At 41.8% G+C, this 16,568-nt stretch overlaps 1 protein-coding gene across 1 annotated transcript in view; it reads right to left on the bottom strand.

Moving 5' to 3' along the window:
• Nucleotides 1-141: 141 nt before the first annotated feature.
• LOC131289224 (small conductance calcium-activated potassium channel protein) overlaps nt 142-16,568 on the bottom strand; it is a 112,438-nt gene continuing 96,011 nt past the window's right edge. Inside the window, exons 8-14 of the mRNA XM_058318435.1 lie at nt 14,711-14,846; nt 7,684-7,794; nt 3,303-3,430; nt 2,421-2,490; nt 1,254-1,355; nt 984-1,156; nt 142-460 (exon numbers count right to left, since the gene is read on the bottom strand). Of these exons, the coding sequence (XP_058174418.1) occupies nt 142-460; nt 984-1,156; nt 1,254-1,355; nt 2,421-2,490; nt 3,303-3,430; nt 7,684-7,794; nt 14,711-14,846 (1,039 nt within the window). The remainder of the gene's footprint in view (nt 461-983; nt 1,157-1,253; nt 1,356-2,420; nt 2,491-3,302; nt 3,431-7,683; nt 7,795-14,710; nt 14,847-16,568) is intronic.

Here is a 16,568-nt window from a genome sequence, read left to right as displayed (position 1 = left end):
CGAGCGGAACAGGTCGGAATGGAAAGACTCGGACGCCGGCGGCTCGTCGTGGTGCGGGTTGTGCGGGGACCGGGTGTGCACGGGTGGTGCTGCTGGTGGTGGTAGTGGTGGGTTGTGGTTGGGATCGGGTGGTGGTTCGATTCAGCTGCTGGGACGGTGGCAGCCTAGCGGCGTGTCACCGGTGTTGGTGCACTGGGTGGCGTTGTGGGCCGTGTGGTAGCCGCCATACTGTGGCGGCGGTTGCGTGCCGACGACATTGTTGGCCGCCAGCGCCATCGACGACGAGGACGCGACCGGTGGATGGCCGCCGATCGTCGTCGTCGCCGTCGCTGTCGTCGCCGGGGGCAGCAGCGTTTCCGGCACCAGATGGGGCGTCCGACTCGAGATGGGCGGCAGGATTGGACTGGCCGGCCACGGGTAGGCCGGTGTCGAGGACGACGGGACGCTCCTAAAAGAGAAACTGGTTTACGAAACATGATGAGCAACACAACACACCGAACATCGACTTGGAAGCGAACTAGACCATCGCCCGGGACGCGCTTTTACCCTCGCGACTGTTAATGTTGATCGGTAGTTAGTATAAGTATGTGATGGTATTGGTATGATTAGGTGATGGTGTGGTGTTATTGGTAGGTGTGGGTTTGTGTTCAGAGGGTTAGGGCGAGCGTATTAACGTTGCCTTATTTTGTCGCTAAATTGGCATGCTTGCCTTTGCCTTTTGACGATCACTTCAGGTTCTGTTTCGGTCTTCCAAACCGGTATTCGGTTTCCGGTTGTTGCGCGATGCGCCATGCTGATGCATACTATAGTTGATTAGTCGGTTGGTTGGTTGGTTGGTTGGTTGGTTGGTTGGTTGGTTAGTTGGTCGATTTATTTATGTTGGAAAGGTGGTGGTGGTGGTGGTGGTGGTCTTGGGAACGTGTTGGACGCTGGCGGGAGTACTCTACGAAAATAGGAAACTTTTGCGGCATGCTTCACGGTACCTGGAGTGCGGCAGCATCAACGGCGAGCCGAGGGGTGGCGCCGGCGTCGGCAAACCGGACGACGAGCCGGTGGCCGCGGCGTCCGGGTGCAGGAAGTTGCGGCGCTGATCGACCCGCTCCTGGTGTTGCGTGAGGCAGCGTGTTAGCACTTCCGGAAGATTCTCGATTTGTGTCTGCCATGCGGCAACGGGGCGAAAGAGGAGAACGGTCGGTTTTATGTTACACTCAAGTGGTCGGCTATGTTCCGACGGCACGGAAGGCGTTACATACCTGAAGCGATGTTAACTTGTCCTCCAGGCTGGTTATGCGCTCCTCCAGCGTGTCCTGCCTGGTGGACATATCCGATACGATCTCGTACACCGTGTTTTGTGTCTGGAAGGGAAAACATTCAATTCAGTTTTATGTAATGCAATTGTTTTGAAGATTTCACGTACAAAATATGTTTGTGCTATCAATAAAATTATTAATCAAAACAATACAATTAACTCGAATAATTCAAAGATAAACAAAAGACAGAAAACTCTTTGTGGTTCGAGGCTCGGGAAGAGCATGATCAAGAAGGGAAAAGTCAGATGAGAGAGAATGATTACTAAGCTATCATACAATCAAAGTGTATAAGTATAAAATGTATTCATGTTACATGCTTCGTATTCTATACAATACTACATTCACTGCAAACATTGATTCTATGTTTTATATCGCCTGCTTGGTTTGACTCTCTTTGCAAGTTTTGCATCAAAATGACTGCATAGTTACTTTTGCATGTTAACTCAAATACTTTTACCTGTGCAACCAAATTTGCCTACGTAAACGTTCAACCGGCCTACCCGGTAGCTCATTTATTTTGTTTTCCTGTAATTCAGACTAAGTTCTAAAAATCTGAACCACAGCAAAATGGAATCTCTCATACAAAATGTATGGACTATACGCGTAGACCGAGTGAACAAATATAGGGGAATCAACCGAAAAATGCAAATAAAAATTATTTAAATTCTTTTAAAAACATATTATTTCAGTAAAACGATAGGTAATTACTTTTTCCTATGCATTCTAAAAGTTTTATGCCGATACGATAATCCAATCAAAAGTTATTTGAAAATAAAACTCCAAATCCTGCCAGGGTAGGCGGTTGAACGGGTGACGGTTCATATCTCTTTGCGATTTGTCTTGCTCATGATTTGTTAGCAGATTTTTTTATATTTATCGTACATTTTGCTCTAATGAATTTTATAAAGACAACGGCAGGAACTGCCTGTTTTCTTCAAAATAAGAATTTGATTTTATGTTTGCGCCTTTTAAAATGTTTTAGGTATATCTATCGTATACCCCGATGTAGTTATAGTACAATGATGCAATTCAAAAATAATAAAAATAATGTAGGAATGAAATGCCAGTACACAGTTTAGAAAACTTTCAGCTTAAAATCCCATTGCGTACCTTTGCCATGTCGGTGATGGTGTTCGCGTTGTCCATTAGTTTGCGCTGATCCATTTTGACTTTTCGAAGGCTGCAATATATTAAAAAACAGTTATGGGAAAAAGGTTTCCATTATTATCTCCTTTGGATTATTATTTTGTGTTTTTACAGCTTCAGTGAAAAACAAATTTGGTTTTATAAAACTTCAAATCAATTTAAATCTATTTTCTGCTGTTTCAAACCATCGTATTTTGGCCAGAGAAATCATCTACGTTCGAGAATATTCATCGAGACTTAATTAGTCCACTTTAATTAACATCTATCTGTTTGTGACTGTATCTTAATTATAGTGGATTATTTGCTTTAAAAAATTTATGGTGGAAATTTCGCTACCCCTTTGCGCCTTACCGTTTCACTGCGGAATGAAGTTCACCCGCCTTTGACTAGTACCAAACAGGAGGAGGAAACTCTAATAGAATTTCAAACCAAGTCGTATGCACAGAGAAAATGTTTTCCGTTTCTCGGCCAAAGGTAGCATTTGAACAACTATTATGAACGCTGTGATCATCCAACCATCCATGCTGGTAGCATCTTATCGGATGCATATAATACGTATGTTTGCAGATTACCCATTTCCTTCAGTAGGCTGCGGTAAAGCCAACAGACTGAAAATCCACCAGTGCATTAAAAGTGCATTCGGAACGAAGCTTGCACGTGGGTGTTTGTAGCATGTGGCATTAGTTGGAATCATAAGTTGTTTGCCACAACCATTATACCGTTTCACCGCACGTTGGTAATTGTGTTCGCATTGCTGTGAGACAGTATGCAAGATCGGAACTAGCGCATATGTTACGTCCCAGACAAAACTTTTCGCTGATGGGACAAACGGTTGTCGATACTTACGCGTAGATGGCCAGAAGAAACTTTCTCTGATGCGTTCGTACCCGCCCGGGATTAACGCGTTTTACTAGTCGAGTGTGCTTGTAGATGAGCCATGTCTCTCGCAATACGTTGGCTGCTGCATTTTTCAGCTGAGAAATGTATGGAAAGTACAAATGACTTTAGTTACCGATTTGTGGGAGTCTTGTGAAGATAAATGGTTCCTTAACTATCAATCTTTTGTTACTATTGTAGTCCCCAAACATGTTCGTTTGACCTATATTTTAGATAAGGTTGTAGATTCAAAACACACTAACGAGGTGGAAAAAATTCGCAGTTCTTATAACTATGGTTTGGTATAACCTGCTAGTATTATTCTTCGAACTTTTTTGTTGGAATGAAATAATTATCTTTATGGACCACATTTAATTTCTTGAAAAACGTAACTCTATTTGACAAAGTTTTTTATTTTACATAATTTATTTTGTGCTTTCTAATTTACTAATTTTCGTATTATGCTTGTAATTCGACAATATTAGAGTTTTATCCTGATTCTGACTTTTATTCATCTTCTCTTTAATAGTTCGATGGAATAAATTTTATTTTATTCATGTTCAGTTTACGTATGGTCTTTCATGTACTAGGCGCCTCCATTGGTATTTGTTATTTTCTAATGACGCTGACAAATTAACAAAAACAAAGTAGATCGTACATAAATTTCAAAGTCAAAAGCAACTTGTCACTATCGACATAGAACACTTGTGCGTACAGGATTTTAATCGTTGATTTGCTATTAAATATCCGCTGTGTTAAATCAGCGATTATATTCGAACGTAGTTGTATAGTTCAGAAGACCTAAAAACCTAAATGGAAAAATACCTGCAAAGTTAAATAAAAGGAAAAAAGAATCGTGAGCTTGGTGTCATGTAGGTATGTTCCATATTTGGATACGAGTTAAAACCAAGAGTAAAGTTTACAAAGTAAAGAGTTACTGATAGTAGCTGATGCTACTTTAATTTTATATGCTAGCTAGCTTTGTTTAATCTTAAGTTCATTTCCGTAATGTTTCGTTAAACGTGTTTACTTCACGGCCTCCAACTGCCGGAAGCCCCTGAACAATGGGATCTCGAAAGCCATCGACAAAAGATTCCATCGAGGATGTATGGCATGACATCAGCCATCAGTCGGCTCGTCCCGACGGCAGCGGGTTGGAAAATGGCGCCATTAAACCTAACGACAGCGATGATAGGAATCAACCAAAAATGGCATTCCAGGGGCTGGGTTGCGATCCGTGATAAGTTTATAATGAAGTGGAAAACCCCCTCACGGCCGCTAAAATCGTTCGCCGGTGGGAACGCGGAAGCCCTGAGCGGCATCTTAAATTATTTCGGCGTGTTCCGAACCGACGGCACCCAGTGGACGGATTGTGGGTTGTGGTTCTTGTAAAATGGCACCGAACTAAAACCAATGGATCGTTTGTGGCAATGGTCGACGCTTCGAACGACAGTGGCCTAGTAGTTTCGTGTTTTTTTGGTCTGTAGATAATAAAAAAGAACAAGTCGATCCCTTCCGTGCTTGACGGTTAATTATTGTGACGCAAAATAAATGAGAATGTAATTTTTCTTCCAGCTCAGAACTCGAACTCCTGGAGGCTCCATGCGAATTTCGTTCGCATACGAACGAGCGCTTAGATAAAAAGGAAACCTGCTGGAAGCACAAATATTTTTAGCCATTTTAAACAATCCATGAAATATAACCATTTTTTATAGCGTTGCAAACAATTTTAAAAAAATGAAGGAATGGTTAAAAACGAGGCAATGGCAATGTATAACGGCACATTATAGGCATAAGCAAACTTTCTGGTTTGTTACAAATTTTTTTATTTTATCAATGAAACATTTTCTATTCAATTCCTCGTTTATTGTTGTATTTCTTATTTCATGGAGCTGGTAATAAATAAGACTTACCAATTTGAAAAAAAATAAAACTGTCGATTTTTCACCTGTAACTATCTCCATTTGAAACGAATGGTTACCATCTCCATTTGAAACCAGCTGGCTGCAACATTTCTGGATCAAAAAGGCTCCACACCGGTGCCCATCTCGATTTTCGACTAAATTGCACCATTTAACACCACTAGGTCGATGGTGTCGGAACTCAACACGCTTCACTGATGCAAGTGATGGCTAGAAAATTGAAACGAGCTCGTTTTGAACCATGCGATAGCAAGAGGATAACGTTCTACAGTTAGATTCGAGTCGCTTTTCGGAAACGTATCGCCATTAGACCAACGATGCCAACGGGATGTACTCCGGTAGGCAGGATTGAAAGTCCTTGTGCGTTTCCGGTTCGATTGCATCGACGAATCACTGCTTTTGGGAATTGAAACGACAGAAAAGATAAATGCGTACGCCAAGGTGGTTCAACAGGGGCTAACGATCTCTTCTTTGGAATTGAAGTCAATTGGGTGTTACCGGATTTTCGACCGGATTTCGAACATGCTACGCTAGCTTTAAGTTGTTCGAAACGGAAATGGCAAAGGATATGAATAGCTACAAAAACATTTAACAGGAGTGTTCGGTGGTCAAGCTGTAGTGAAAATCATGCATAGCATTATTTTAGGACATAAATATTCTTCTCAGGTTCAATTCTCAGATGACGCAGTTGAAGAAAAGGGTAATAAAACAGTGCAAACCAAATAATTGGATGCGTTGATTTAGGTTCATATCGACATACGTGTTTAAAATGTTGTATGTAACTGAAAATGTTTTTTAATATTTTTGGTTAGTTTAAGACTGATTTCTTACGCAATTATGGTCTTATAGTTTTGGTTTCATCAAATCAACCGATAAGCTTCCATATAATAAAGGGTGTTTAACACGTTGCGTACCAAGCGTTTTAGCACAATTTTAGTACAATTTTCTTAATTATAATTTGGTTATAATATTTCTTAAACTGATTGTTTTCGAAGGCCAAGCAAAAACTTAGCTTCCCAAAAAATTTGTATAAAATATTATATAAATATTACAATAATTTTAATGTTACATTTTCATTTATTTATGGGTCAAAAACTTTTTAGAACTAAAACTGCTGTCACCCATATTTGGGTGACGCGGTACGGAACGTGTTAAATATGATTTTTTTTTTACTCATATCGAAGGAATCTCCCAAAAAGGTAATGCTCAATTACGCATTGCTATGCGTGAATCTAACATGTCTGTTTTGCCGTTACAACGTTAAGCCAAGCTAGCACGGACATGTGCCGTAAAAATCCGTCAATGATGTTTTAAACGATATTTTTTCAATACGGCTTCTGGTTTATTTTTTCATACCTTTATTTTGTCGAAGAGAGATGGTTCAGATTGCCAAGGTTAATGATTTACATATAAATTAAAAAAAGAGTTTATGTGTCTAGTTTCGTTTAGAACTTCTATGCTCAAAGTAGTAGATGTATTTCTTTGAAACATAATAACTTATTTTGAACCGAGAAAGCCCGGGAAAAGGCCTAACCGTAGGGAGGAAATGCCCTAAGAACAAAAAAAGACTGTTAGAGCATGTTGGCTCTAACAATACGGCAACGTCCGTCATACGTCAATAAATAAAAAATAAAAATAACTTATTTTAGAATACTGATAGATTTTGTGTTACCGTTTTTAACAAATACTACATACAAATTGGGGGTCCGGAACAGCCGAGCGGTAGCGCCGGTTAGAAAATCGACCCATGAGCGCCGGGGCTCAACACCTCGACGGCGTGGGTTCGAATCCCAACGGAGACCGGACCCTCCCCTGTACGAGAGGACTGACTATCCACGTACAACAGGGAAACAAGTCTCGTAAGCCCTTAACGGGCAGGCATGACCAAGAGGTCGTTACGCCGAGAAGAAGAAGACATACAAATTGAAATTTAAATTGAAGTAGCATGAAGGAATAGTTGTAAAATTTCCCCATTGAATTTGTGTATTTGTTGCGAAAACAGGAGAAAAACTAAGCATCTTTTAAACTTGTACCGTCATGCAATACGTTTGGCAAATGATCAACGAATTTGTAGGGGATAATTTGGCAGATTTGGCTCACCATGCGTGTTTTAAATTGTTGCTTCGAATGTTCGTTAATCCGTGTATGCTTTTTATGCCAAGATCAATGAACGGAATGTGCAACCCACGGCAAGAATAAGGCTGTCGTTTATGGTCCTTTGTTTTTTTTTCGTTGCTGTACATTGCCAGAGCGTTAGCGAGACGAAGATCCTTGGGGCAACGAGCCAATTATCGATATATCGCGAGCTTGATGGAGACCTATCGTCCCTCCGCAAAAAAAGAATCCCCAAGTCGATGCTACAATGTTCCCTGGAGCAACAATTTTCGCCTGTTTAAATTTATTCCCACCGAACAAACAATGGCACTTACCCGCTTGGTGAGCTGCGTGTCCATCATAAAGTTGTGCACGTGCTTCTCGGCTCGCGTCAGCTCGAGCTTCCGGGAAACGACCGCCACCAGGAGTGCGGTGCAGCCGGCTCCCTGTGTTTTCATCGGCGTGTCCCGGTTCGGGGTCGTTAAAAGTTAATTAGATCAGCAGCCGAGCACGGTTGGAAAGGGCAGCGTAGTTGGACGATGCGTTGTTATTGTTGTCGGACGAAGGAACGGATTTTTTTTTTATTTTCCGTGAGTGAGGGGGAAAAAGAATGGGAAAAAGAATAACACAATATTCGTGATCAGTAACTTGTGCTTATGAAGCGGTTGCTTTGCTTGGTTGTTGCTGTTTATTGTTGTTGATGTTGTCCCGTTCAAGGATCAATGCATTTTGCGAGCATCTTGGCGAGCTGATTAAATTTTCCATTTAGTGAGAAAAATATAAAAAAAAACAAATGGTGGCATGTTTTATTCGTGCAAGTACGGGTAAGTATCGTTTTTCGTGTATTTTTTAATTTCATTTTATCTTTGTTGTTTACTTCCTTCCAAGATTACACTGACGGGCGGATGGGAGTTTTCTGATTTGTTGGCAGGGATGTGTTGTTACATGTTGTTACGTTTGGTTGCTGTGTTATGTGCGTGCATATTTGTGTGTGTATATGGGTGTATGTGTGTGTGTGTGTGTGGGTATGTTTGAAGGGATGTATACCGGCTTTAAATGCGCGACTGTGCGGACGAGCAAGCGAGCAATCGCAATGGAACGCGTAACGCATGGACGGGCAAAGAGAAGGAAAAAAGAGATTCAAGAAATAAAAAAAAAGATCCACACAGCAATCGCTGGAAAATTCACGTGGCGAGGTACGAACTTGGTTCCTTCGAACATGTTAAGCGCGATGCTTTTCGCCTTGCTGCTGCTGTTGCTGCTTATCCTGCTGCTGCCTGCTTTGCGAGCGTGAAACTTGATTGTGTTTTGTTCCCGTGATTGTAACAATGCATATGTTATGTGTGTTTGTGTGGGTGTGTGGTATGTGATAGGAGAAAATTTTGCTGGTGTAGCGTGGAAATCACTTTTGGGATTTATTCATGTAATAATTTTACGTAAAGGTTAAAACGAATATTGAGTGCAAAAGTCGCGAATGTGAAGCAAGAAAACAGAACCACCAATAATGCAACTGAGACGGTGTAAAACTTTGTTCTACCCGCTTCCGGCATCTTTCCAGCTTCCCTCACACCTTCCATCTTTCCTGACATTTTCCAGCCGTTCCAGTGCGTAAGTGTGTTGGTACGGACGATAAAATCCCCGGAAAAGGAACAACATGTTCTTGGATACCTAAATGATGTGTCGGCACACTTAACCCGTTCACCAAAAAAAAAAAAACAAACAATATACAAACAACCCAAGGCATAGATAGCATCAGAAATGGTGACGTTAGGCTTCCGGGCGAATCCTTCCGGGTTCGGTTGAAGCTTCCACTCCACGTCATCGCGTCGTAACGCACTGGTTTTACAAATTGCTCGACAGTGGGGAAGATTTATTGCCTTGCGAAAATGCAACCCAACATGTGCCAGTCGTGCCAAAGGGTCGAGTGTACGACCCGTCGGAACGAATCGTACCGTGGTGCGTTCCGTGCGCGCCCTTCGTGTGCTTTTAAAAATTCAAAAGTTTGCGCTACTGGTTTGAGGCAGCTTGTCGGTTTGTTATTACGCTCGAGAGGATGCCGAAGGATGTTGGTGCATTAGATGCTGTGGCGAAACATAGCATCGTGTACTTGTTTTAAGAATACTTTGTTAGTGTGGTATGAATAATTCAGTTTTAGGCTTTTTTTGATTTATTTTTTTCTTATTACTTCGGTATAATGTTACCATTTTTAATTTTTTTTTATTTAGTGTTTTTCAAAAATTTAGATAAATTTGTTTTAAAACTATGTTTTGTATTATACGAGAAATTTGATAAATAAAAAACTGTGGCAGTAATCAGAAAGGAAAACTTATGCAAAATGTTGGCTTGTCGTATGCTTAATTTAGATTGCAGCTCTTTACAGGTAATTTTTAAGGCCACTTACATTTGTTACCAATATTAATATTGTAACAATCATCAATTTGTAAACCAACATTAATTTTTAATAAGATGTGATTCAGTTTTACATAGACCACACATCTAGGAGCGGATCAATCCGTTCGGGGGCCCCACGTGGTTGGATAATCTTGGCCCTCCAGATATTTTCATTGCTCTAAATGTTTCTATACCTATGGCCAAAATTGGACTTACTTTTAACAACAGCTTGCAATCCGTTATACATGTTTTCAGAAGTTTTTTTTTTATGTGCGCAAATAGTTGCCGAGTGATAATTTCATTTTTCAAGGCCAGGGTTTTGCTTAACGCTATCAAATTATTAAATCTTTTTACCAATTTGAACAGCGATGAGGAAAACAGTTTAAAAGGGTAACAATACAGATGTTTGCTAGTGGCCCGTAAATTGAGAGCATTTTAAGTCAAACAGAAATATTAGATGGAACGAAGATTGATGAAAACATATTCTGCCAAGGCTTTAGATGAAAATTAACAATGGTTAATTAATATCAGAGTATCTCTTTAAAAACTTTGATCAAAGTTTATATACCACTGCGCGAATAAAAAAAAGGTTTATACTTTTGCGATCAGGGGTTTTCATCATCATGGGGCCCGTTAGGCTCGGGGCCCTCCGCGGCCGCTCAGTCCGCTCATAGGTAGATCCGCCTCTGACCACATCTCAACGTTTTAATCAGTTGACCGAATTATTCCGTTTGCTATCCAATGTAGCTACATTTGCATACATTTTGGCGCATGCTATTGGCATTGTGGAGCTAGGAGTTAATTTCAATTGTGCGATCCATCTTAAAATAAACGTAAAAAAGTTGACCCCAAAGCAGTGAGCACATTTAATTTGTTTATTTATTTCCTGTGAGTTATGCTAGTTCTACGTCAGGCCATGATTATTTTGTACGGGCGGCAAACATTGTAGAATCAAATTAAATAAGACGGTTAGTTTTACGGCGCCAAACAAAGCGGAATGTGACTTCATGCACAGGAAAATTGCCTATTACTTATGATTATCACCGGGCAAGATCCATAAAGCCATATGTAAGACCGAAGATAGAAATCGGACGGCCCCGTTAAAATATTCCTCCGCAAATAAGTAAGCAGATTGGGATTTTCGGCACCGGCCCAGACGCCCAAAAGTCCCGCGCCACCCGCTTTCACACTTGAATGAGCGAGTGTGTACCCACATGACGGAAAGTTCGCAAAGCCCTCCTCGAGCTCGCTAAGACGGGCGCAAAAACCTTCAGGACAATCCCACCATCCACGGCGCATATAAAGTAGCCATGAATATTTACCAGAATGAAGAGATTTTCCGGCGAGCTTTCCGGCGGCCATCATGGGGTGTTTGCTTTGTTTGCTCGGCCGGCGACCGGGACGCCGAAATCGAAGTGAGACATCTTCGGACAGCGGCCCGCGTGATTCGCGCTCCGTTATCATCGGAAAACCTTCCATCTCCCATCCCTCGGCACCCGCCAGCATCATGACTAGCGGTGACGCCCGTTATGGATAGGAAATCGTTTCATAAATCAAACACTTTCGGCTGTGCGGCTTTCGGTTTCCGGCCCGGCTCGCCCTATCGCAACGAGTTGATCGTCGGCAATGGGGTGGGACTCTTTATTTCTGAGCCCTTCTTAACACACACGCGCACACACACACACACACACAGACACACAGACAAGGCACCCACGAAGACGAGCGTGGGCGGACGCGTCGGTTGTTTATATATTTATCTACCAAACTCATCCAAAAACTCGTTCCCAACTGGTGCAATCAAGCGGACGGCGTCAAAGTGGCAGATATTCGTTAACGGGTATCATCATCAGAATGCTCACCGAGTGGTCCCATTACACGATTATCTCGCCCAAGTCATTTCACATTCTACGTGCCCGTGCTATTTCTCGACCCCTCGGTCTCCGGCTCGGCTATGAGAGGCGGGAAATTGCCGGCTGCTCGAAAAGCCCTCCCCTTCCCGTCCCTCATTGCCTCTGGTTCAGCGTGGGGTCGTTGTCGAAGCAATTGGGTGCCACGGCGTTCGTTTGAAGCGTCGCTCTTATCGAGCCACTTTTCTGCGATTAGATGAGCGCTTTCTGCTGCGAATCCAAACTGGAGGAAAGAAATATACTGCGCGGAATAAAACAACTCCCTGAATCTCGTTCCCACATTTTCCGGGGGACAATGTGCTCAATGAAGCACCTCACCGAACGACGGACAAAGCATGGAAAGAAAAATGTGTCCTTACCACACTTTCTCGCACTCCTCGTATGAAAGTTTTCCCAACTGGGAACTCGGGTCCAACGGTTTGCTACACTTTGGGCGACGGGATTTTCTCGATCCCAACAAAAACGAAGCAATTTCAATGCTCGGCACACCGGTTCGGATGTTCACGGTTCCCGTGCATCGCCTGTCCCGCCTGAGATCACCTGGTGTAAATTAGTTCACATTAATAACAACAGTTGTGCATGGAGCTTCGGCATGAGGGATAAATTTAAAGTGGCATAATAAATTACTCCACACTACTCTCGAGCACTAGTTCTCGGCAGCAAGATCCAGCTTTCCAGCACTAGGATTTGAGCTCGTCATTGTTTTCGTACATCGGAGCAGTCTTAAGTACCCCGAAAGTCGTCGGATAGAAAAGGATTGAAACGTTCACTCTGTCATCGCGTCTCGTGTGTGCGTCGATGGCGACGGGAAGGGAGTGGCTCCGATGGGTGAGGGCATTAACATAAATTTGCATAGTTTCAGCCTGGGCCCCGGGATAAAGGGGATAGCGTGAAGCTTACTGCCCGCCATGAGCCCGATTTACTTCCATAATTTATCGTGTGGTAGCGCCCGGCCAGACGCCAGCCTCCGGAACGTTAATACGTGCGTGTGTCCCATCTGCGCGTGTAACTACTAGTTGGAAGACCAGCGACCACGTTCTCCGGCCCTGCTCGGAGCATCGTTGCGGTCTGTGTTTGTGTTTGGTGTCCCGTTTGTTATCGAAACCCGTAGGGCTGGGGGTAGACTTGTCGCAACAGGGAAAGAGTTAGTGTTCACTCGATTGAACGTCTCGCTTTATCAGGGGTAGACGATGGACGCCATCCGTATGGGTCGCCGCCACGAACGCCGGAGGGACTCGGTTGTTCTGATTTCGCTTGTCTCAAGGAAGGAGGGGGCAAATATAAATAAAGAGCACCGTACAGTTTCCAGACGACGATGGCCACATGTGTGATCACTTTCGATGGCAACCGGGAACTACTTGTTGAGGGTGCAAGTCGGTGGCCTCGTCATCAGCCAGAAAAAAGGGGCCCTAGGGAACGGTCCCGGCTGCACCAGCAAAGGCTCATAATTTTCGTGGCACACCATTACACAATGCACGAGCACGCACATACATATTCATGGCGCATCTCGGACACACGTGACACAACGCTCCCCGTCAGAGGACTCGGTCCTTTTGAACGCTTTGTGTGCGGAGGTTATTTCTCAGGACGGCGCATCAAATTTCTTAGCTTTTGGTTGTTTTTGCTGCCTCGGAGCAACGCTGGCCATCGAGCTGGAAATGTGAAACTCGTTCCGTCCATCGGTTGCCTGCAATATCCGTCCCCCGTGACATTCGGCACTTTGGAAGATGATTGCAGTTTCTTGTATCATTATGTTCACCGCTGCGACCACGCCGCATTCTGCGCCCTCCTTGCCTTTGTGTGTGTATGTGTGTGAGGGTGTGACGGTGTGATTGATCGTGGGGCATGCTCGGACGGATGGTCGTGCAACAGAGATTAATAGGGGTTCATATCTTTTTCACACCTGAAGCTACTGCCCCGGCAATGTGATACGCGGGCATCATGTGGCCCGGCAGCAAAGGTTTGTTTGCCTTGTCACAAGAATTGGACGGGTAAATTGTTTAGTTTCATATCTCCTATACGATGGATCCATGCAAAGCCATAACGTAGGCACGCGAAGGAAGCAGTACTCAAATGCTGTGTACAATACAGCAACTCAAAAGGTATGGCCAGATGCATTGATATGTCTTTCTCACTGATAATCCTCAGGTAATGAAATTTAATAAGTAAATATTTTAGGAGCCAACAACACAAGATGAATGGGAAAGTGATTTTAATTAATGTGGGGATCTATTTATGTTGATGTTTTCCATGGATAAAATAGTTCAAAAGTTGAAAAATGTTTAAAGTTAGCTTATAAGCTAGACTGTACATTTGACCTATTTAAAATGTAGTTTAGGTGTACGTTAGCTAGGATGGTTCCATTTACAATGAAGTTTTCAGATAGTTAGTTTTGAAAGAGAATACCTTAAAATTTTATCTAACAAATTTTCTACAGTCGATCTACGATTAGATAATTATATATTGAAATAAATTTTTTAATGTTCCTAAAATTAATCATTTTGAGAGCCATTTTAAACACAGGGGGGTTTTTATTTGAATTAATTTCACATTTTCTTTATGTAATCAAATCGAATCAGGCAGCATTCAAGAAAACGTAGATACATTTCGAACGGTAGTTGAAAAGTTGAATAACAGTCGCAACACGTGTAACATGACAATCAAAAAAAAAAAAAACGTAACAAAACATAGTTTGTGTAAAAAGGATAGCGAACTTAAGCAACAGAGAGAAGGGGTTCTTGAAAAGAAAGGTAAAAGAATACTGCACGTGATGCATGTGGCTGTAATGATCCGTACATATGACGAATGAATGCGGTTGTTTGTAGATGTGTGACAAAGTATAGCAGCATTGCTTACTTAATGGCCGATTATTGCTTGTAGATGTTGTTTTACGAGTAGAAGAAACATATAGAGGAAAAGGCGTTTTTGATTGAGAGAAATATAGAGTGGTAGAGAAATAGATAGAGAAAAAGAGAGTAAAGGAATACGGGAAAATAAGAAACGGAAGATAAATGAAAACTAATAACGAAAAGGGAAGAAACAAAGATTGTTTTATAAAACTCACCATAATACCAGTACTGACTGCAATACCACGGCCACAGTACGTGTTGGGCACGATATCGCCAAAGCCAACACTTAGAAAGGTTATCGCGATTAACCACATGGCGTTCAATAGATTGGCATGCTCTTCATCGTGAAACCTGTAGACAAATTGTTTGACAACCAAATTATGCAAGTTTTGTTTGTTGCTGTTGGGATGATTTTCAGTTTGGTATAGTTTGGTTTTTATTTTTTGGTTTGCAACTTGAGGGAGCAAGCAGTGGAGGTTGTTCTTGGTGGAAGACAGGTATAGAGCCAGGACACATAGAGAGTGATGAAGAGATCGATATGGCAGCAGTCAAGACGGGAAACTTTTCTTTCCGTTTCTTGGTGTGGGGAGGGGAGGAGTAGACAGGTGAAAAGGTAGAAGTGAACGACAAATCGTACAGAGAACGGGTAAGGGAGTATTTATATAGAATAAGATCAATGAGGAGAGAAAAGAGGTAAGAAAAGAAGAAGAATAGATAGCAAAAGAAGAGAAATAGATAGCGAAAGAGAAATGGAAAAGATGAGATAGTTATAAAATAGTAGAAGGAGGGTAACAAAACGACAATTAGATAGAGGAGTTTTCAAATACTATATCGAGCTGTACCTAAACTGTGCGAACAGAATCTAATATTGCATCAATTTGGTTTGTAAGTTGAGAGATTTTTGCATGTTACTGCACAACTTCAAAAAATAAAGTAACAAAAATGCTTATGGTCTATAAATATATTTAGAAAGTTTTTCCAATCATTCGTTTGTGAACTTATTTCGCCAATCTGAAAATGTCAATGTTGGTTTACTTTTGATAATTTCATTCAAGATAATCGTTGATTTTTTCTAATGTGGTGAAATAGAAAATAATAAAAGGGATAGTAGTTTTGTTTCAATAGCCATACGTTCGAAATCAACCAACCATAAATCCTATGAAATCACCAATAGTTTATAATTCTAGCGAACACTGTATTCCCAGACACCCAAAAACAATTTCAATAATATTTTATTTCTTGCTAGTTGCGTTTCCATTTTGAGCGGTAAAAAACAGACATTGAAAGTAAGCTCAATTTTTGGTACACGAGAAATGAAAGGAACACCGTAATTCACACCATTCAACCGCTTTGTAGAGGCCGATACAGAAGTTGTGTATGTGATGAGTGTGTATTTAACTTCGTTTGCAAACATTTTAATAACATAAGAACACTTAAGAGTATGTGACATAAGAAGCACAAAAGTTGATCACTGCAAATGAGAAAAGCACAACAAAAATCAAACGAATAAAGCAAATTAGCATTAAAAGTAGGTGTATATAAACATAAAACAGCACAAAAAGGTGGCCACAAAATCCCGTGATGGTCCAATTGTTTTAGCACACACACATTGAGAGCCATTGCATTCCACGACAGATAAACAGCTTTCTATAAGGATTCTTCCATTACCGAATGGCCAATTGTGGTGGTTGGGAAGCGTTGCAGACTTTGTGCAGCAGGTTCGTTAAAGAGGCAGTACACATTCACACGTCGATTTACACACAAATATCGCACAAAATGTCAGTACGCTGTAATACACCCGGAGCAGTTTACGTAGCAATATGGCTTTTGGTATGTTTGCTTGAGCACATCGTCATAAAATGCACATGTTACAATACCATCGGGGTGATTAGTGGGCCTCAAGAAGCTGTTTGTAAAGGCAGATGAACTATGCACCTTCCCACGCAGGTGGGAGATGGTGGAGTTAACACAAAAACGGACAAATTGAGAATGAAATAATAGAACACCAAAATAGCAGAAAATAGAAAGTGGCGTAGAAAGCTGTCCAGGGTTTTGTATATCATTTTTCTACAA

The sequence above is a fragment of the Anopheles ziemanni genome, chromosome 3, assembly GCF_943734765.1.
Source record: "Anopheles ziemanni chromosome 3, idAnoZiCoDA_A2_x.2, whole genome shotgun sequence".
NCBI classification, from domain to species: domain Eukaryota; kingdom Metazoa; phylum Arthropoda; class Insecta; order Diptera; family Culicidae; genus Anopheles; species Anopheles ziemanni.
The sequence above is the reverse complement of the archived record's forward strand: the minus strand, read 5'-3'. Positions and strand labels throughout refer to the sequence as shown.